A 24,423-nucleotide genomic window follows, 5' to 3' on the forward strand; every position below is an offset into this window, starting at 1 on the left:
AAAAATGGCTAATAAATGAATAAGAACATAAAAAAAATCCTTCTCACTATAACCTCCCTCCTCCACCAAGAAAACCAAAACAGAACAAAAAGTTTCTCATAAAAAATAATATCCATAATAGCTTTCTGGTAAGACTACTGTTTTATAAAAATGTGAGAGGAATAAGATTTTATCATGTATTCAATTATTTATAACTATTTAGTTTTATTTTAAATTTGAAAAATGGCAAGCTAGCAGATAAGCAAAAAAATCTGAATCAATTAGATAACCATCTGATACTGAAATGATGCACTTTAAATTACTGAGAAAACATTTATTCTAAAACATGCTGAAAATTCAGACTACAGCCATCTGTGTTTGTCATTTGGAAGCCAATTATAAAAGTGTTAACATATGTAGGCACAGAAATAGTTGCAAGATTTACTGGAAAGATATTATGTTCACATATTTGTCTTTCAAAAGTAGACCAGATCACAAGTAAATGTCTTATCTTGACCAGAACATGAATAAACAACTGAATATAAATATATTGAGTTCCTTAAACTCAATATTTATAATTTTATAAATGATCATTCTCAATAAAACAATACATTTTCAAAATGTTATATATAAAAACTTGCCAAGTTTTTATAATGTTCCTTCAAAAATAAATGACTAATTGAAGTCTTTTTAGGTTTTTGTGTGTACATTGACTATTTACTACATGCCAGGCACTGTGCTAGACATCAATGAAACACATGGCCCCAAAGGTAGAACTTCAGAGTATAATGCCAAACTCTATTATTAAATGGAGTGAGAAATAAGGGTTAGAGCACAATTTCTTAAGCCTGGAAATCGTTCCTATATACATATATGGACAGCGAGAAGAGAGAGAAGAGGTGTATTGTGTTATAGGAAACTGTACTGTCCTGATTTTCTTTAAAAAGGACTTCCGAAAGAGATGTGTTGTAGTTTTATGCCTGGAAAGCATAAAAATTGGATTTATGTCAGGTTGTAAGTATATAGTTCAGTTATTTAACAAAAACTTATTGACTGCCTATCATGAGCTATGACAGGGCATGTAGTGATAAATAACACATATGAACTCTCATGAATTGTAATCCAGTAAGAAAGATAATATTAAACAAATAAAGAAATACGTACATCCAAGTTATAAAAAGTGCTTTGAAGAGAAAGTATATGCATTAAAGACAGCATACAATGGAAATTCAATTTGTGGGACTGTAGGGAGAGGTCAGAAAATATCTTACTGAGACAAAAATGTAGAAGCTGATATATAAAAACCAATTTGTTAGGGGCTGGGGTTGTGGTTCAGCGGTAGAGTGCTCACCTAGCACATGCGAGGCCCTCAGCACCACATAAAAGTAAATAAACAAAATAAATGTATTATGTAGAAATAAAAAATATTTTAAAAAATCAATGTTACCTGATCAATATTATAATCAGTGGCAAAACAAAACAGAACTAGAGTATCTGACTCCAAATCCAACCTTTCATTATACTAATTTGCTTTCTATGTATTCTTAGGTCCTTTTTCATTGTATTTCACAATCCTAGAACATTAATTTTAAAGCATGAACAAATGAAATTGCCAAACTGACAAGTGTTTTTTGATGACAGGAAAAACAAACGTGAGAATGCACATACCTCAAAGAGAATGTTACAAAAATATGTAATCTGGTAATCTCTATAGTATTTAAAAATAACTATAAAAAGTGATTTTTATGTAGAAAATGGAAGAAATCCCAAATAATTCTAATTATGGTGACTATTTGTTCTTTCCAGGGGTGTCATTAAGCCTTTTTAATATTTCTTTATGGATGATAAACAAGAAGCTATATAAACTATCACAGAAAAACTTTGGTGGCCTAACCATGGAAACAAAAACATTATAACGACTAACCTAAAAACCAGCTGAAGAAGGGGAAATGAGAGCAAAGATAAAAGCAACATTTTAGGATGCTCTGAATCATATTTTCCAAAATAACAAAAAGGTACAAACCAGGCCTAGTAGAATGCCTGTAGTCCCAGCTATTTGAGAGGATGAGGCAGAAGGACCTCCTGAATGTAGGAGTTTGGGGTCAGCCTCAGAATCAGCAAGACACACCCACCGTTCAAAAAAAAAAAAAAAACCTGTAAGAAAAAAATAGTGCTAAATAAAACTAAGGAAATCAAGAATGGAAAAAACCATAAGACTTTAAATCATTGAGCAACCAAACCTATTTATAGCCTATAATCTCATTCAATTCGATCACCTTCATGTTTAAAAAGAAAACAGAATCTGTAGCTTAAGGAATCATCTTAATTTTGTGTACTTCATGGCCTGGGTATACAGACAACCCAAATATTTCTTGAATTTCAAAACCATATGGACTACATATAATATAGTGCTGAGCTGTCATATAGTACTAGCTATGTGACAGTGGACAAGCCACTTAACATCAGGAGAATTCAGTTTCTTCAACTGTATAATGAAGAGATACATTAGAAGGATCATTTAAAATTTCCTCCAGGTCTTGGGGTTTTTTGAGAAAATTTTTCAATTATTTCCTTTCCTTTCTCCTTTCTTTACCTGCAATTCTAAGGAAACCAGCATTTTACTTATGAAAATTTGTAAACTGTTGCTTGAAAATACAAGCCAACAAAAAGTATATAGCTATTACTAAATAATCCCAACTGAAAAATGGTATAGGATACAGAAAAAGTGGAATGATTCAGTGTTCAGAACGAATCACATCTAACTACATAAAATTACCAAAACATTATTTGATTCTCATGTTTTTAAGTATCATTCAGAACAAATTACTAGAAAGTTCCATAAAGGAGGGGATTTTTAATAAAAATCAATCATTATACACTCCAAGTCTAGAACAGTGACTGCATATTAGCTCTGAATAATTGCTGAATTTTTAAAAAAACTGATTTTTTGTGAAAGAGGCACCTCTAGGCATTAATAATAGGCATTATTTCTCAGAACTTCAGAACTCCTACATAGTTTCTTTAACCAAAAACAAACAAACTAACAACAACAAAAAACCCTAAGATGATACATTCAGGTCCATGGCTACACATGGCTATAATTACTTAATGCAATGTAATGTTATGCAGCTGTCAAAAAATATTTTCAAAAAATTCTAACGTGGGAAAATGTTCTCAGTATAAAGCTGGGTAAAATAAGAGCACAAAACTGCATAAAATGAATCAAGTGGAGTTTTTAAATATATTTGTGCATATAAACAAACTATTAAAAATTAAAACAAATTATTAAAAATAATTACTTGTAGATTATGAGACTACAGGTAATTTTTCCTTCTTTGAAAGATCTTTACTGCCTTCTACCCCTACATATCTTTAAAGAATATTCACTGATAATATTATCATGGCTCCATGTGTTACTATAACTATTTTTTATGGTGCCTATGTTTTCCATTTACATCTTCTTATTTTATACATATAGATGCATGTAAGTATATGTGCATACACAGAGAGATCTCTGTATCTAATATGCACATATAAACATATACAACAAAAAATTTAGGTCATTAAACAATCTTTTTAGTTTCTTCCATGAATCAATACAATGATATTAGCACTAGAATACCAAGACAGAGTGAGGGACAAAGTGATAAATGCTAAAGCAGTGGCTACAGTTTCATATTGGAGTCTCATTTCATTTTACTATCACATTGGTTCCTATGTTTATGATGAAAACCAAGAGTGTTTTCTTTTTAGCCTGAAGTCAACTGAATCCAGTACTCCTGGCTCTAGGGCAATCCAAATCAATGTGAGAGTTTCATTTCAGATGCTTGATAGAAAATGTCTAGCAAGAATATCATTTACAATTGCTGCTTGGGATAGTATCAGATACCACCTACCTCTGCTTCATTTCACTGTCATGCAGGCTATTTTATTATTTATTAAATTTTAAGTCTAGGTTATAAATGACTCCTTCTGGTAAGCATATAGTTTTGGCAGGCAATATCAACTCAAAAATACAAGAACTGGGCTGGGGTTGGCTCACTGGTAGAGCACTTGCCTTGCACGTGTGAGGCACTGGGTTTAATCCTCAGCACCACAGGAAATAAATAAAGATATTATGTTCATCTACAACTAAAAAAAATAGAAAAAAAAATAAAAGAACTGCTACCTCTGTTCAGGTCAGTGATCCATGTTAATGGTCAATGGGTATCAAGTGTTCATCAATAGTTCCCAGGGATGTCTGTTTGATGATTTATATAATGAAACCATGTAGATAATATTAACAAATACAAGTTTTGCTTTTTTCATTTTTTTTTATATTTTAGTGGTAGATAAACTCAATTCCCATTTTATTATTTTTATATGGTGCTGAGGACTAAACCCAGTGCCTCATATCTGCTAGCCAAGTGCTGTACTACTGAGATACAACCCCAGCCTCACCAGGTTGCTTTTGATTTCACTCCCTCTTTCTACCTCATTTTCAAAGACACTCTCTAGTACTCAAGGACTAAGGGAACACAGGATTCATGATTTCTATCCAACTCTAAACCCTTGGCACTTGCAGACAAAACCTAACACAATAGAAATATTGTAACAGTAACAAAACTGGAAATGACCTAAATGCTCACTGATGAGAATGGACTCTGAGATAAATTTCTTTAATGGAATACTATTGCAGGAGTGAAAATGCTCTAATGATATTGAACAAAAGGAAAATCACTGAAGACGTCACATAATGACACCACTAAGTTCAAAAACAGAAAACTAAGTATAGTTTATGTACACATATGTGGTATAAAAAGCAAGGTGATGATAAATTCAGAACTATAGTTATCTCAGGTGCTAGGGGTGGAATTAGATAAAGATTTTATTGCATTGGTAGATGAATGTTTTTAATCTAAGTAACAGATGTAGAGGTCTTTTTTTCACTTGTTTTAATATTTTATATATATATATATATATATATATATATATATATATATATATATATATATATTTACCATGCATTCTTCTGTAGGTGAAACACTGAAGTACTTTTAAAGTATGTAGAACTTCCTTCTGAGGGAACTGGCCAGTACTTACAACTTCTACCATCCATGACATCTGTTTTCACCCTCTTTTGATAAGAGGAGTGAATCAATTAGATTTTTCTCTTGAAAGTAGGGAACAAGGAAGTAGCAGAGCTGTCCAGAAAGGTTATAGAGAAGAGATATCTTGTATGAAGGATTCTAAAATTAGTGCATAATTTGATCCTCATGTAATTACAGCCACACCACTAAAATGACCTCTAAATAACAGTACACATGATCATCCTACAAGATAAATTGCAGCCCAAGACACTTTTCTCTATATCCAATACAGCCAGTTTTCCTTCTGGCATTAAATAATCCTTACAGAAGCACACCAAGTAAAGTACCTGGCTTATAAGAAGTCATAATATATAATCACTCAAGTATTGCAAAATCTTGCAAAGTGGCTCTATCAATGGTTTTAAACTTTTCTGCTCTTTGAAAATCTTTTTAAAAGAGTGAGACTTTCTGATTTTGGCATGGTGTGTGTTCTAAACAGTAAAAAGAATTTTTAAAAAGCTTACCAGAAGCTTCGAGTGTACAACAAAATTTGGGAACCAACGGATAGTGGTTTATTTTATGAGATTTGCTTCCACTGTTTATATATTGGTTTTTTTGCCTTTTAAAAAAAATTTAAAATGTATTTAATGGGAAAACATTCCACTATATAGCATAGGTTTGGAAATTCATCCTATAATTTTTGTTCATACACAAACTGATGTGTAAATAAAGGAAGTTAATATACAAAAATATGGAAATGAGATAAGAAATGGTGGCAAGAATGGCATCAATTTCCCATGGCTTTTCAGATTCTCTGAGGCCCTACTACACTTCTCCGTCCTTCCTCTGAAATCTCTGCATTTTTACAACAACCCTCTCTTACCTCATCTTAACTAATCTTAGTTTTTGTTTTGAAACAAGGAAGTCCTACCAGAATTAGACTGTTTATATTCAGCGATCTTAATCAAATCAATACTTCATTGAAAAAAATGATAGTTTTATTGCTTCATTTGTACAACAGTAACACATACCTAGCATCTGGTGGCAGCATACCTACCTAAAAATAATAAATTATTTGGAAAGAACCCTTTCAGAGGTTAAGATATAACACACTTAAAAAAAAAGTTTTCTGCTATATTTAGGTTAAAATTCATACTACTTTTAAGTGATACATACAGTCCCTCATTATCTGATCCAAGCATATTTCTCTACTCTAGTTTTCTGCTATATAGCATTAATCTTCTAAATCCCAACATGACAATGATTTTAAGAATGGCTAATAATTCTTTAAGACTTTTTACAGCCTGACAAAATTCTAAAGTATTTTATACTAAAAGGCTAAATCTTCACATCAACCCCAGTATCAACATTTACAGATGAGTTACTGAGTTACAGAGAGGTTAAGTATAACTTCATAAAGACATATAGCCATAACTGACAAATTCACACTTGATCCCAGACAATCTGGGTTAGCCACTATAGGTTATACTTTTCTCAACAAAATTTTTGAAAAATTCCACTCAGATGTCTCATAAGGAACTTCTAATACAAAATATTCCAAACTGATTTCCCAATCTTGCCTGAAGTCAACAACTGAAACTGTTCTTCTTTTTCTCTTAATGATAACACCAACCTTCTATCCATGTTCTCTCCTTTACCAACCAATCACATTCTGATTTTATCCTCTCTATATTTCTTGATTATCCCTACACTTTCACTCCTATTTCACTGTATCAATTGTAGTTCAACAGCCTCTAAATAGTTTTACCCTCAAGTCTATCCTCCATACAGCTGCAAAATAGATCAATCTGAAACTCAATCTTTTTAAGTATCAGTTAAAAATAATTTTTTAATTGCAAGAATTTAAATGAATGAATGTATATGTAACCATATTAGTCCTTGTCTTAAAACCCATCAACATATCCCACAACCTTCAGGATAAAAATCTCCTTAACATGAAATTCAACACCCTCAGGATAGAGCCCAGACCTACCTTCTTTAGCTTCATCTCTTGCCCTATCTTGCTTATACCTTTATACTCCAATAATACCAATGCTCTTGTACACCTTCCCCCAAAGAAGTCAAACTGTTCCACACCTCGGTGCTTTACTCTTCCTGTCTCATTTTCCTGAAGTTTCTACCCATACCTCTCTCTTTTTCACCAAGTTTTTCTCAAAACTTCAAGGCTTCATTCAGAGTTTATCCATGCAAGAAGCCTTCTCTATCTGCCAAATGGAATCAGATATTCCTCCCTTGTGTTTTTCATAGAGCCAGAATTATATTACATTCCTAAATTTATAAATATCTGTTTATATTTCTGCCTACTACTAACTAAATGAATCTTGTATTTAGCAGATTTCAGGTCTTTCACATTCTACAGTCTAGCACAGGAAATAACAAGCAGTAAGTGCACAAATGTATTTATCAAATGAGTAAATAAATGATTATCTGCACTTCACTTACTGTATTGTATTTGATTTTCTACTCTATTAGAATGTGAAAATATTAGGGGCAGGCCTGTGGGTATTTTTATCTCTGAATCTACACCGACTTGCATGGAGGTCAAATGAATATTAAATAGATTATTAAGACTGAAAATACCTGAGTAACAAAATGAAAGGGACATTTTAAGATCAAGACAGTGACAATGTACAGAATCAACTTGAGAAAATTAACAGAGTCAAAAAAAAGCACATAAAAGGTGAGTTAGGCCTGATTTTTTTAGGGTGTGAGATAGGAATAGAATGAGGCAGATTTTGAATTAAAAAAAATCAGGTTTGGGATTTGGCTATGAGTATAAAAAAATAATCCCATAATGTTCAAAGGATTTTTCAACCAAGATGCGTCTCGAAATAAATACTACTGTGCATAGAAAATATGATTGTGTGTGAGACAGAGGAAACTTAGAACATTAAAACAATTTAAGTTCATATCCTAGGAAAAAAATAAGTATAGATTCTTCTTTCAAAAAATTAAAATCTTGAGGCCTATATAAAATATTATTTCATCTTTTTAATTTACAAAAAATAAATATCATATACAAAAATAAATCTCAAATTAAACTTTTTCTGTCAAACTTTATTTTAAAAATTGGTATTGGTTGTTTGAAGCAGAAAAATGAAAGTCATTAGAAATACTCAGACATGTAGTTCACTAAAAAGGAATTTATGCAAGTCAAAAGTAAACATTAGTTTGACAAATATAAAAGATTTCACACCAAAAATATTTATCTATTAGTAGAATATAGAATTTCTGTGACTTTTAGCTAAAACCCATTATTTCATTTAAAAAATGTCCTCCTAGTGCACATTTGTTAATGCAGTTTTTATACCTTTTCTAATACCTTGATCTTTAGAGCATCTACTAATTTATTCAACTTTCAAGGAATCAACATATACACATGCACTCAATAAAATATTAATGATGCGGGAAGTTAACTGAGATCATTTACCACACCTATGGCAACAACAACCCCCCACATCTCCCTCACACACTTTTCACACATTAAATTTGATTCTTGAACTAGTATTTCATTTATAATTGGTTCCTTTTTCTATCTTCCCTGGGGAAAACAACTAGTAAAGAAACACCAACTTGAATAAAAGTGAGACTTCTGAGGAATAAATAAAACCTAATTACTGAACCCCCACAATGAACAATCCTTAGAAAACAACAAGGAATTTTATAGTATATGCAATATCAAGAAATAGAAGGCCTAGCATGCATGAGCCTCTGGGCTCAATCCCAGGGTTGCTGAGGGGCTAGGGAGTGGCTAGAGAAAGAAACTGTAGATCTTGTTAGTTTTTCAGAAATCTGTAAGTCAGAAAATCTAATCAATCAATACAATTTATAAAGTCAAATTTTTAAATAGGACTTTGTATAATATATAGAGTAGTTCTGAATCATCAAAATAACTTGAGGCTCTAAAAAATGATCTCTAAAAGGGGAAACACATCAACACACACAAAAAAATCTTAGAATTACACAAAAAAAATTAGATTACATAAAAATCAGAGCAAACAGTAACCCAAAAGAGGACAGCAACTGCAAACAAGATTTACATTGTTCGTGTAAGAAAAAGGAATTTTACATAGAACAAAAGAATATAGATTTAAATAAATAACCTAGGCAAAACTACTCCTGGAACAATGCTAAATTTATGAACAGTCTTAACATTTAGCACTTTTGAACAGTGTAAAATCCATGAACAAATTAACCAAGCTTTAGGAGGTGTACCAAAATGGGCATTAAATATCCTAAGTTCTATTTTGGTGAAAACTAACACAAAAAGTAAAAGGAGAGTCGATATGACAATAAAAATCCTTTGTACTAGGTAGAATACATACACATGTCTATCATGTTCACACAGAAAAATGACAGGGCTTTTTGTTATGGAAGACTAAGTCATTTTTCCCCCAAACTGATATGTATTGGTAATGATCAAGCCAAAAGGCCAACAGGTGCCCATTTGACCAGCTGGTCAAGGAATGGAATGACTCACTGCACCTCAAAAAAACTCAAACTTCACCATCACGCTGTAATCAACTCACCAACAGCTTATTCAAAGGAAGTACCAGTTTAAATTTTGGTGAGCCAAACAAGCTTTAAAAAAAAAAAGAGATGGAAGATAATCCCACTGGAAATGTGTATTTCTGTCTGTTCCTCTCTTGTACATGATCATACATGCTCTCTCCCTTGATGCATATATATATATATATATATATATATATACATACACACACACACATTAATAATAATATGTAAAACAAATTCCTAACAACCAAATTACAAGATAGGTAAAGGACTTGAATGGTCTGAAGATCTACAAATGGCCAAAAAGCATACAAAAATGACACTCAGTGTCATTAGTCATCAAGAAAACAAGAATTAAAACCACAGTGAGAAATCCCTTTATGCCCACTAGAATGGCTATGATTTAAAAAAAAGAAACCAAATTTGTTGAGATACAGAGAAACTAGAATTATCATGCATTATCAGTGGGTATGTAAAATGAAATGGTACAGTAAAATGGTAAAGCCACTATGGTAAGCAATTTGGAGATTCTTCAAAATGTTAAATGGAATTACTATAAGACCCAGAATTCTTAATCCTAAATATAATCCCAAGAGAAATGAAAACAGGTATTCAAATGCTTGTATACAAATGTTCAAAGCAGCACTATTCACAATAGACAATACATAGAAACAATCTAAATGCCCATCAATGGATTAAAGTGTGAACACATTGCTGTATATACACACACTGGAATATTATTCAGTCATAAAAGGGAATGAGGCATGGACACATGCTACACCATGGCTGAACCTCAAAACATTATACTAAGTGAAAACAGCCAAACATGTAAACACCATTGCACGTGGCCCTTCTTATTTATTATTTTGAGACAGGGACTCACTACGTGGCCTAGGGTCTCACTAAATTGATGAGACTGGTCTAGAACTTGTGATCTTCCTTCCTCAGTCTCCTGAATCACTGGATTACAGGCATGCATCACCATGCCTGGCTCCCAATTAAACGGATGCTAACCAATTAAATACAATGCCAAATTTTAATTTTATAAAAATCTTACTAAGAAATAAAAATAATGTCCCTTATCACTAATGTTTCACAATTTACCAGAACTTTTTTCTATTTGTCATATTAGAAGAAATTAACTCACATTTCAATCATCAGCAGCCTAAATTAAGTGTTTAATAGTCATAGTTTTGCTCTTTCTACAAACCTTTTTATTTAACAAAAATAAGAAATGTTTTTGTTTGAAAAATTTTTGTCCCACTCTTGTCATAGTCCAATCCTTTGGATGAATTCTAAATTTTGTTTCCTCGTTGCTGTGGGTTATCATTCAGTAAGGATGTCTGTGATGTTCTGTCAATAAAACTGAAAAGTGAAAAGAGAAAGTAAAATAAAAGACACATCCAAGGGACTAGATGAGAAGAGGAGTGGGATAAAAATTGTTCTCAAACAAAATTATCTCTTCATTGGACTTTACTGATGCTCTGTTTTCCTGCCTTAGAGAAATTCTTTAACATACATTTAAAGAAGCCTGTCATGTCTATTCTTTCCTCTCAACACCATGTTTTCTTTTATTTCAGCAAAGCCCAAAAGTCATGAATTAGTTTTAAATCACAGGAACGCACCAATCTCTGATGGAGGCATCAAATTGCTATATTCAGAAAAAGCTTAAAAAATTGTACATTGTAAAACTGTTATCAAATGTAACTTTGAAAATTAAGTAAGACCTGTCATAAGTATAAAAAACTAGGAAGATTAAAAGAAAGCAGAGAGGGAGAATAGCTTTCTTCACTGTGGAGCAGAATATCTGAAAATGCAAGGAAAATTTTATACTATAACTAGCTTGCCTATCAGAGCAGCACAGTAATTGAAAAATCCTATCAATAACCTAAAAAGAGAGCTTACACAGAACATTGTACACAACACTGGCATTACTCTACAAACTAAAAATGCTTGTTAAACAACAACAACAAAAAAAACTCATATAATTCCAAGTTACTGAATGTAGTAAAAATTTTAATTATTCAATAAATAATGACAATTATATAAAATGCTATAGAAGTATAATACTTTGGTTTTGCAGAATTCTAATACATTTGAAGTACTTTTAAAAAATATAGCAAAAGTGATTTATAGGACTAATTTCATTCTAAATACACAACTGTCCTTTAATTTTGTTCACTAATAATTAACTACTTTATTTATATAATCATAAATAATTTTACTTGGAAAAAATGAAGTCATTTAAAATGGAGTTGAAATAGTTTGGTTGATTCACTACAAGGATAGCCTATGTGGGGCCATCTCTGTCAGGAACTTGTAAATGAGGTCAAGCCCAGCTCTGAAAATATTTAATAATGTAGTTAACATCTCCAAGTATTGGGCTTCTTGCAACATCAATACTGAGGAGATAGTTGAGGACCCAACAGCAAACCAAAGAACTACCTAGCATCAGAAAAACTGAATTGCCGCGAAGTCCTTTCTACTAAGTTCCATTAGCCCTTGATTCTTACAAATCATTCCATTAACCTCAGTTTCTGGGTTCTTTTGTTACAACAAATCTAAAGCAGCAAGTTAGGGGAAAAGGCAAATGAGAAAATACAAAGCTGGACAAGCAAGTTCATAGGAAATACCAAAAAACTGACAGCAAGGAAAATGGATAAGAATGACAAAAACAAAAAGGCAATCCATAAATGTCCAATAATATAGAATTCTGACTACATAATACAAGCGGTACTGGAGTAAGAATTAGAGTTCCAGGACTACACTAATGTAGGAGACCTAGTTATTTTGCATTTCATATTCTTGTTCTGTATGAGAGTCATACAACATTAACCTGTTTATCATACTGTATGTAATATCTTTTTCTTAAAAATGATACCTGGGGCTGGGATGTACCTCAGTGGCAAAGTGTCTGCCTTGCATTAGCAAAGCCCTGGGATCGACCCCCAGTTCCAAAAATACAAAAAAAAAGAACCCCACCCAAAAAAAAAATGAAAAAAAAATGATACCTGAAAATTGTGCCTGATCATAATAATGTTGTAGAGAATTTGTAAAATAAAGTATAAAAAAATTAAAATACCTATAACCCACTACCCAGAGATAACCACAACTGACATCTTGGTGCATGTTTTTTCAGATGTCTTCTTACATAAATACTTACACGTACCCTTTTTTTTTTTTAACCTGACATTATCTGTGGGCATTTTCCCAACTTGAAAAGTGTTTGTAGAATTATTTTAATGGCTACATAAAATAATTCATTCTCCTATTACTGCAGATTTTGGTTAATATAAAATACTTTACAAAGTACACTTCTATACTGTAGGGGTCGGGGTTGTGGCTCAATGGTGGAGCACTTGTCTAGCAACATGTGCAGCTCTGGTTTCAATCCTCAGCACCACATAAAAATAAATAAATAAAATAAAGGTACTGTGTCCATTTACAACTAAAAAATTTTTAAAATTATACTATACTGTATACATGAGAATTTTAAAATGATCATTTATTATAAGGTCTTGAAAAAGGAAATTTAGAGAAATCTAGAGAGAAAGAAACAGAAGACCAATTACCAAGAAAAAGATTAAAAAGTTGTATGTTGTAAAACTGTTATCAAATGTTAACACTTAAGTCTTATGAATAAATGAGATACTTGGAGAACCAAGTCTCTGAATAAATTTTGGGAAATGATCATTTTAGGTGGTTTCTGATACCAGCAATAAGAGACTTCTGATTAAGAAAATTCTGGATTACTCTTATTAAATTCCAACCTAGCTGGTAACACTACACTCATTAAGAACTTATTCTGTCATTCTGCTCATTCATTCAAGAAGCAAATGTCAGGGACTGCCCTGTGCATAAGCTAAGCCCCTCCAAAAGTCTTGATTAAAGGGGATATTGGACTGGCAACATACGCCACACCATGTGTTATACCAAGCAAGTGGCCTTTACCCCCACTCATCAAGGAAGAGCCTCAGCTCTGGGCTTGAGCAGTACCCAACAGGATTGGGCAATCCCTGCTGAAACACTATCCCCTGCCTTATTGGGGTGGAACATTCTATCAAATGTCTTTTCCCTAATAAATAGAGGGGTTCCAAGTGCACTCGCTCTCTTTCCCTCTTGCCTTCCAGCATGGAAGAGGACCCTTGAGGTGGCAGAGCAGGCCTACCCTCCACCTGAGAAACTGGTGTCCATAGGTTGCATGATTCTTCGCTGTTTCCTTACTTTAATGTTGCAGCCAGCTCTTTTGACCAGCTCATCTTGCCAGCATGCACAGCTGGAGAGAAGCAAACACTTATTGAATACCTGCTATTTGAAAAGCACTATGCTAGATTGCATTTAATTGATATTGAGAGTTTTCCTTATAAAATATTCTAGAAAATGAGTCAGTAGCATTTTAAATATTTTAACAAAATGTTGTGGGGGGGTAAGATCCAAAATCCAACCTCTCACTGTGCTTATTACCCAGTAGCATCTGTCTCTCCTACTTTGGAAAGCAGAGACTGTTGCCATTTCTCTATTTCCACCTCTTGATCTAAGTTTGCTGATTATGTGTCTGTTCAAAGTTAACTATGTTTAGTAGAACTGCTTTATAAATTTTGTTTGGTGTTGGGGACTAAACCTAGGAACTTGTGTTCTACCATTGAGCTATATCCTAGCCCATGAATAACTATATTTATAATAGTTTCTCAATCCCATTCTAAAAGCACATGTTTATACAAATGAAATAATGTACATACTTTGTTTAGTTTTGTTTTTGCAGTAGTGGAGATAAAGGGCAGTAGTGCTCTACCTTTGAGCTATAATGTAAGCTCCCCCCTTTTTTTTCCCCTCAGACAGGATCTTGCCTCAGCCTCCTGAGTAGCTGGGATTACAGGTGTATACCACTGCAACATCTAAACTATTTCTGATAACGTTGTTTTCACTCTATTTACCATGTCCCTCTCAGCCTTAATCCTTTTAATGATTGTATAATATTCCATTGCACTTACATGGCTGAGGAATCATGACCTAAGTATTTTATACCAGATAGTTAATGTTACAGCAAACATATGTTGCCTTAAAGGCCTCAAGGATCTCTTACTGGAAACTGGGTTCATTTCTAGGGGAAAATAAACTACAATAAAAATTAACTTAAAAAGATTTTTACCCCATAGGTAGACTTTTGAAAGATAAAGAAACATATACATAAAGAAATCAAAATTCTACTTTGCCAAATCTACTTAGAGCAAGCAATTTAATTATTATGAAATGTGACTGTTTATGTGGAAGAATGAAGAAAGAAAGGAAGAGAGGAAAAATTGTTAATTGTGTTTCAAGTATGATTGTTATCCATTAGCTCTAAAAAGAATATCACCTATAAAAAGTAACTCATTGTAGGGAGGAAGGGGGCCTTTCAGGCAAGCCTAAAGAGCTGCTCAAATATGTAATTTTTAAAAAATAAAATGCTATTCAATTTATATTTTGACTACGTTAAATTTTTCATGATGCCCCAAGAAAGATATCTATGCATAATACAATTTTGTAATGTTTGCGTTACAATTTCCATACATATACACACACATAAAATCAGAACTTCACTACACACACACACACACACACACACACACGCACATAAAACAAATTATTTAAAGCAGGAATTCTAAAGCTTTGTTCTGTGGAATCTTTCCGTCTTCAGAACTTCCAATCCACAGGATACAAAATCAACTGCCATGACAAAGACCTCCAAACAGGAAAGTACAAAGACACGCTTTTAAAAACGTCCCTAAAGCCAAGTTCACAGCTGGCACTTGTGGCATACTCAGGCCACTGCTGAGGCAGCTGTCACAGGCCAATTTCACACACGTCCTCGAGTGCCAGCGTGCCACCTAAGGAAGACAAGCTGATGATCAGCACACAAATTCCCCACTGAATAAAAGGGAAGCTCTAAATCCCCACCCTGGAAAACACAATGCCTGCACCACCCATAAAACTCCCTTTAAAAGTGAAGGGCTGAAGGTTTAAAGGCTATTAATTACCACCTAATTATCAATACTGTTTAAAGAAAAGAGAGAGAGAGGTGTTTTATTGGGGCAGTCGTGAGAAAAGAGCCACACCATTCAGTCACCATCGAAGTCTCATCAGCTAGGTAGCAGCACCGGGCTTTACACATCCTAGGAAAAGGGACAGGAGGGAGGGGAGGAAACCCAGACCCTGCAGTACCTCCCTCCGAGGGCAGCGCACCCGGCTGCCACAAACTCATTCCCCAGGCCTCCTCCCACCCTTTCCCAGCCACCGCCTCCCACCTCTGGCCCGGCGGTCTCCGGCTCTCCTACCTTCGCTTTACCAGCTTCTATCTTTCTCCTTCTTTCTTCATCCTCCATGACTTCTGCGGGGTAGGCAGGGAAAGAACACGGAGGGGGTCGGGGGTAGAAAGGAAAAATCGGTTCTGACCAAGGTGGGACGGCTAGCTCCGCGACCCAGGCCGCAGGGCCCAGCCGGGAGCTGCCTCCCCACCCGAACAAAACCAGTCAGACGCTGCAATCACTGGCGAATCCTCCTCGTCCACACGAGTACAGCAGTCGCCACCGCCATCTTCATCTCCACGTAAACACAGAGTGAGGCGGGAGTCAAGACACATCACAGCAGGCAGGCGCCTCGAACTCCGTGTAGACTGGCAACTCCGTGTTGCCTGGCAGGTGCGCCCGCGGCCCCGCCCCGCCGGCACCGCTGTGGGGGTGGGGATGGCCCTAGCCTGGCGCCAAGTGCAGCCCACCCAGCGCCGCCCCTCGGAGCCGCGGGCCCCACCGCGCTGCCCCCAGCCGCCTTTGGAGGAGGGGGCCGAGACCCCGGGTGCGCCCGCCGAGCCTCGGGAAGCCGGCCGCGCGCTGCCCCCGCCCCCGGCCACGGGAGGGCGCGGGAGGGCCCGGCGGGAGCCAGCTGGGGAGTGCGCAGGGTGGGCGGAGCGGGGCACGGCGCAGAGTTGCGGAGAAGACTACTTTTGACTCTCTTGGCTAAACTCCTGCTATATGGCTCATCCAGATATTTCACTAATCCAAACCAAAGAATGCACAATGCCAAATGATTGTGGTGAAATATTAAGACAAAGAATATGTATTCTGAGTGCTAAATGACAGGAAGCAACAATCAAATATGGTTTTAAGAGTAACCTCAAAATCTATAAATAACATTACCAAGAAAAAGCAAATGAAGACAAAAGAAAATCTATTTGCAACACATATGATTTATCATCTTAGCATGGATTTTTTTCATTGTTCATATAAGCTGCATATTTTATAAAACAAATGCAATCTAATTTTTTCACATTCAAAATAAAATGTGTGGTTAGGAACAAAAATAACTGTGGAAGAGCATGTGCCAAAATTATTTTCCACAATAGGCAAACGGAGCATACAGTATGAGTGCTTCATTTCACTATAAAATATGTATATATTTGGATAGATAGAAAGATAGATTTGAATTATGAGACACTCTCCCACAAAAAAAGTTCTTGCTTAATAGGCTCAGAGTTTTGGTTTGCTAAGAAGAGGGAAAGGTCTGTTGGTGAAGATGGTTGTTCAAAAAGTGAATATACCCAATGCCACTAGCTGTATATCAAGGAAAAAAAAGATTAAAATGGTAAATTTTGTTATGTATATTTTACAATTAAAAGAAATGTTAGTAGATATTGTTGTACAGATAAGATTCAATGTGGACAAAATGAATTCTTCATAATAGGCAGGAGGGCACACTGTTGCCTTATTATATCTGTAAGATTCCCAATATCCTTAGCACCCCTTTCAGTTTGAAAGGACTGGAGGTCATTTTAAGTTTTAAATTCCATTGACATAGAACTATGTTAGAGAGGACCTAGCCTCATGAAGAACCCCAAAAAGTATTTTTGAGAGTCACCCAAAAGAGGATTCTATGCAATTCCTATTGCATTGGGCAATACCAGTTTCCTGCCACATACAACATTGTTGTGTTTATTGAGAAACAGTTAATATTGCACTGCTGTTTCAGTGTGTGCATAAAGCCTATCAAGAAAATGTTTATAGGGCTACCCGATAGGAAATGTTTTTTTTTTAAATATGGGACTATGTTTGTATATAAAGTCAGATTAAGACCAAAATGCCATACTACTATTAATATCCCCTATCCTTTTGCTTATTTTTTGAGATCTCAATTCCATTATGAAATTTCACAAATGTTCTTTCAAAAAATTTACTCCACCCACTGAAACTTCTTATGCTTGCCCCTTGGCTACCAAACCTTCTGTTGTCTAAATGTGGATTTTTTTCTATATAACTAGATTTTGAATGACAGTTTAAGCTATTTTGGACCATTGTTAAAGAAGTATTCCAGAGGCTGGGGATGTGGATCAAGCGGTAGCACGCTCGCCTGGCATGCGTGCGGCCCAGGTTCGATCCTCAGCACCATATACAAACAAAGATGTTGTATCCGCCAATAACTAAAAAATAAATATTAAAATATTCTCTCTCTCTCTCAAAAAAAATTTTTTTAAAAAAAGTATTCTGGCTCATAAGGAAAAAAAACATTGTTGAAGTAAAATATATAATAATAATGGATTGTTGGACATTCCCTAGAATACATACACATAAGCAATCACAGATTTCAAATAATAATATAAGTGTTTGCCAAAATATTTGAAACATTCTCCATATTAAAATTCCAAAAATGGGCCGAAGTTTATTTTCAATCACATAGTCCAAAAGAAAAAACAAACAAATGAAACATTTCTTTTAATATTTGAGTGTTCCTTTATCTTCTATTATTTGCATATTTCAAACATTTACACTGAAATCAAAGTATATTTTAGGTATGGTATTCCAAGTGTGTTACAAGTAGGCAAATTCATTTGTTTATTTTTCAATTTTATTTATTTATTTATTTTTACATGAGCTCTATTATTATTATTATTATTTGCATTACAATTCTTAATACACCTTTATACCACAATTTATGATATCTCTGTATATAAGGTATGTTGATAGCAAATTCTTTTAGAGGCAAAAATAGAAAGTACAGCATCAATCTGTGACCGCATTAGACAACTTGTGAGTGGAAATGATTCCTGCTGTATGTAACCAATACCCAGATTCATTGCAGGTGTCACACCTAATTCTTTCAACATTTTTTCTATGCTCATTCAGCACTGTTTCTCACTGCACCCTAAGAGGAAGCATCTCTTGCATTATTTGAAGCTTTTTTATTGCCACAGTGCAACGTGGACTTGAAATAAATAGTAAATATTAAGTATCTGAAATATGATGAAGGACCATGAGATGAAAGAAAAACATGTGAAACATGGATAAGAGCTGCTATAGTTTGAGAGACTATATTGAAAAACAGCCACCTAGAGGAAAAGAGAAAAAATAAAATGGAATGGAAGAATATACAGTAAAAATGTAACTGTCACTAGTGATGATGGCTTGAGGGTACAGAGCACAAAAATGCTTTGTGAAATGAGTTTTGTTTCTTTGTTTCACCAACAAAATTCTCTACAGCACTTAGCCACAACTAACAACATCAAGAGGGGTATTGAGAAAACTAAATTAGGACAAAAAAAACCCCAGTGATATCATGACTCTTTGAAAATCTATAGGTCTTTAATTTCACCCAATCACTAATTTGAGTCCAAAATCAAAAGTACTTCAGAATACCTGCTGATTTTAAATGTGGCTCTTAGACCTTTGGGCTCCCCAGAGGTAAAGGTAAATACCTCTCTACAGATTTCTAGGTGAGAGTGGTAAACAGGAGTATGAATGCATTTGTACTGTTGATTCTGAACCCAATTAACTCTGAGAAGAAAGTATGTAAATGTATAAATGAGAGAACTTGAGTTTTTGAAATGTTAAATAATAAAATCATGTTCATGTTTTATATTGTTAGATACTTTTAGGATACTGCACATTACTGATACAGTTAGACTTGAATCTGGGCAAAATATTAAATTAAGTATTTTCATCTGCTAAAATTTCTTCCCCAACTACTAAAAAAACTATGGCAACAGATTTCATAAAACCCAGATTTTTATGAAAATAAATAAATCATAAATTCATAAATAAAGGAAATCTTTCAAGAAAAGAGGGATATATAAAAATCAATAGACTGATAGACATAAGTGCCACATTGATTAAATTACTTATTTCCTCCAAGTTTCTGTGTTTTTAAATTGTGTGACTTGACACCATAAAAGCCTTTGTTATTAATATCACAAATATTAAAACACTTATGATTTATGAAGAAAACCAAAACCAAACTGGTAAGAAAATGTGTAAGAAAATGGACAATGTGTAAGAATAAGCAATACAGAAAAGGTGAATTATAAATGGTAAGGAAACATAAAAAGATGCTCTATGTCACCAGGAGTCAAACACCAACATAAAGAACGTTTTAGTCTTACTAATCAGAATGGCCAAAAATTAAAATGTTCAGCCATATTCAATGCTGGGAAGAGTAAAGGAAAACAGTCCATCTGTGGTTTATAGTCTTGGAGGCAAAAGTTCTAGTCACACTCATGAATAGAGGAACTGTATCTCTGCCTTAACAAGCAAGATCATTAAGTACCTATACAAGATAAATAAAATCATAATGGTTTTATACTAATATTTACTCTAGGATCATTTTTAAGAGCAATTTTCTGTAAATAATTTTAAAATTCCAAAATAAGGAACTGTTAAAATTATGGTTTATTCAGAGTATGAAATAATATACAGCTATCTGAAAGACTGGTGCATCATAATGAATTGATTTTAAAAGCTATCCATGGTATATTTTAAGTGAAAAAGATAATAAGTATTTTTTTAATCTTTATTCATTTATTTTATGTGGTGCTGGGAATCGAACCCAGGGTCCTGTACTTGCTAAGTGAGCACCCTAAAGCTAAGCCACAACCCCATCCCTAGGTTATTATTTTTCTAAAGGAAAAAAATACTCAAAATACCATGTATGCAAACATAGGTATAAAAGCAATGTAAAAAGCACAAAACAAAAAAATACATTATGTTACAAAGATTGATGTAAATAACAAATGGAAGGAATGAAGACTAATCATGTTACTTCAAATGCATGCATAATACTCAACTACTTTTTAGGATCAAGAAATGAAGCCATTTGAATTACAAAATGTAAGCATGCTAAGTCTTCAGATATAGTTTTGGAATCTTCTAATCCATAACATATGCTAAGAAGAGTCCCTTGTTTTAAGCTTGAAATTTTGTCATGATTTCTCAAGATGGCCCAATCTCAGAATTTCATTCTTTTGAAACAGAGTCATCAAATTTCTAGTAAAGGAAATTAAAAGAAGCAGTAGATAGTAGAACTTTTATCTGTTTTATACATACAAATGAGAAATCGGGGGGCTGGGATTTGGCTCAGTGGTAGAGTGCTAGCATGCATAAAAGCCTGGGTTCAATCTACAAAACCATTAAAAAAATGAATGAAAACTTATATACTATGAACACATCATAACACCACTTTGGATCATAACCATGCTTTATGTTGAAATCAAATGTCACTTATGTGTGGGGTTCTAGTTAAGAGATTCTGAACTCCTCTACTGAAAACAGTGTTAAAATAGGATTCCAGTGTATCCCACTCACTGCTGGCAAATGCTTCTCCATGAAGGAAAAACAGAATGTGATCTAAATAAATATTCTCCAGTGAAAATATTGAATGATAAAAGTTTCTACCAACTAAACTGAAGCAATGACTATATTACTTTTCTTTACACAGAAAAATTTAACTTTAAATTATGGTTAGAGATGTTAGACTTAGGCTCAGTAAAATGCACTTAAAAAGTGGTAACCACTGGCTTGAGAAATCTCTTTTCCTACCTTTACATTATCGGGATGGAGCCCCCCAGGGTGCTTGTCCATGTACTGACATAAACAGTGTGCTAGAAGGAAAAAAAGAAAATGTATTACTATCCCTCTGGCTGTAACATGATGAATCAATATTTTTCAACTTCAAAGTCACCATTACCTTCTGAACAAAGCAAATACAAGACAGTGGGTGGATTTTTAGTGCTTCCACTCTATGCTCCCCACCCCCATTTTTAACCACAATTGAATCATTATCTTTACCTCTAAGTTTTATGTTAAACATGTCTATGAATTAAAAGGAATATGTGTCCATAATTTGCCAAGCATTTAATTTCCTCCTCATTAAATATATATCACTAAAATTTGACTAACATAATAAAAATAAAAGCCAACTAATCAAATTGTAATTTTAATTAACTCACATTCTCCAATTACAAATGCAGGTTATTATTATTTATTTCATATGAGACAAAATGATTCTAAATCTATTACTCTAGTAAAATTTATCACTGTACTTAAATTTTTCATGACTATATTCACAAAAAATAAAGTTTCCACATGTCCTAAATATATGTGAGCAAATAAGCTCTATAAATTACAGAAATACATTTAAAATTATAAAGCAAAGATATTCAAATATATACTAACAAGAATATCCCCAGATAACATTTTTATGGTGTTAATCTATTAAATATGGCAAATTCAATTTGACAATAATAATATTTTTTTCTTAATTCCTTTTCTGTTTATATTGTAAACTACACACAATTTTTCAAAAAAGTATGTAGCATTGTAACTCAAAGGTTTTCTTATCTTATGGCTACTATAAATTGAAATATTTAATTATCCTGTAAAAGCCAATGGACAGGAGCATTTGTATCTTATTATTAGGCTTGACTTATTGAGGAATTATGAGTTTTATAATACATTCAAGACCTTGCTGTAGCCACCAAAACAATTAAAATTTTGTTACTGAGTTGTTATTGAATGCTCTATGGTAAGTGTTGAGGATACAGAGGATGCAGAGCAGAATTTGTCCTTCATTCATTTATCCTGTTACTTCTTGAGCTCTTGCTATGTTTTCGGCATCAAACTTAGTCACCATGACATGATGGAATAAAACAGATGTACAGGGGAAAAGAATAGACACACCAGGAAATACTACAGTGACCTATGTATTATGTTAAGAACAGTGTTGCATAATGTTCTATTTGGCTTTACTCTTCAATTGGTAAACTTCTTTCATCCTTTGCTGCTCATGTCTTACTTATATATAACTTCTTCTAGAGACCTTTCTGAAATCTTTAGACTATATTATGTTCCCCCTGCTATATGTAAGGCAAAGCCAAATAAAGCAGGACAGAATAAGTGCTAGTAGACACATTCTGACACATAACTGCCTATATGTAGGACCACATCCAAAGTTTATGTGTTGAAGGCTTGCTTGATCTCTGCTGGCAGTGCTATTGGGAGGTGATGGAAATTTTAAGAGTTGGGGCCTACTGGAAGGGAGTAGTTCACTGGGGGCATGGCTTTGAAAGGTTTATTCTATCCCCAGTCTCTTCATTTCTCTCTCTTTCTCTTTGCTTTCTGGCTGCCATAAGGTGTGCAACTCTGTTCCACTATGTGCTTTCCACTGATTCACTGAAGGTCCAAGGTGACAGGGCCAAATGACCATGGACTAAACTGTGAGCCAAATTATACCTTTTCTTGTTTAAACTGATCTTCTCAGGAATTGTGACAAGTGATGGAAAGTTGATTAACACAAATGGGAAAACACTTCTGCTCCTCTAGACATGACTTGAATTGTAGTAGAGACCTTCTCCAGAAATTAATTCTTTGGAACTTTGATAAAAAGTTTTCCAAATATTTTAAATTTTAAAACCAATATTTCTTTAGATTCAGGGTATGAAAATGTGTGTGTGTGTGTGTGTGTGTGTGTACTTGTGCACACACATAACAGATATATACACATGGCTGTCACTAGCTGTGTAGCCCTGGTCTACATAACCTCTGTATATAAGTACTATCTTCATCTGTGGAATGATTATAAACCTAGTATACCTACCCCATATGGTTTAGGGGGAAAGTAATGAGCAAATATCTATAATACTTTGAGAACTTTTCCTGGTACCTGGTAGATACTATAGATGATGATGATGATTTTCTAGGATGTATTTAGGAGTACAAACAGGGAAAAATATTTAAAAGGATAGCAATTTAATAAAACAAATATTAAATCTATATAGAGAGATCCCAGGACTGTACTTCACCTTGATGTGCATGTTTCTCCCTCCTGCATGCCTAGACATCTCACTCACCCTTCTCAGCTCCTGCACTCCTCTCAAAGCACATCTAGCAAACACAACAGAACCTCAGATTGCTCTGGGTGATTAGGAGCAAGAATCTGAGAAATTCCAGATAGAAGACGAGACAGGAAGCAGTACAAGGCCATACTTTGTACCCCAATATCCATGTGTCACAAATTTCTTCTTTACCTACATTAAAAAAAAAAACTGTCTCTTTCCGCTAATTTTTTTATTGGTTCTTTTTAGTTATACATGACAGTAGAATCCATTTTGACATAATTATACAAGCATGGAATTATTCTAATTCTGACACCAGTATCTTTACTTCCCTTTCCCCACCCCCTACTCCCTTCCCTCTATTGATCTTTCTGCCATTTACCATAGTTATTTTTAAAAATTAATTTCTAGTGGATGTACACTCTGGTGAGATTCACTGTGTGTATTCATATGTGTACATATGCCCTCCCTCCTTCTTTTGAAATGCACAGTACTCTTTGGATTTGCATTAGATGTGACCAAATTACAACTTTCATTACATCTTTCTTCTTCTTTCTCTCTCTGTCTTTTTATACCAGGTATTAAACCCAAGTGTGCTCAACAACTGAGCCATATCTCCAGCCCTTTCCATTTTCTTTCTAATTTTAAGATAGGGTCTCCCTAATTTGCTGAGGCTGGCTTTGAGCTTGCAATCCTCCTATCTCTGTCTCC

General features: G+C 34.2%; 1 protein-coding gene across 1 annotated transcript in view; it reads right to left on the reverse strand.

Moving 5' to 3' along the window:
- LOC143410724 (A-kinase anchor protein 9-like) overlaps positions 1–15,943 on the reverse strand; it is a 72,766-nt gene extending 56,823 nt beyond the window's left edge. The window contains 2 exon segments of the mRNA XM_077110658.1: positions 13,806–13,857; positions 15,783–15,943. Of these exon segments, the coding sequence (XP_076966773.1) occupies positions 13,806–13,857; positions 15,783–15,943 (213 nt within the window).
- Positions 15,944–24,423: the final 8,480 nt, after the last annotated feature.

This window comes from Callospermophilus lateralis, chromosome 11 (genome assembly GCF_048772815.1).
Source record: "Callospermophilus lateralis isolate mCalLat2 chromosome 11, mCalLat2.hap1, whole genome shotgun sequence".
Classification (NCBI taxonomy): Eukaryota; Metazoa; Chordata; class Mammalia; order Rodentia; family Sciuridae; genus Callospermophilus; species Callospermophilus lateralis.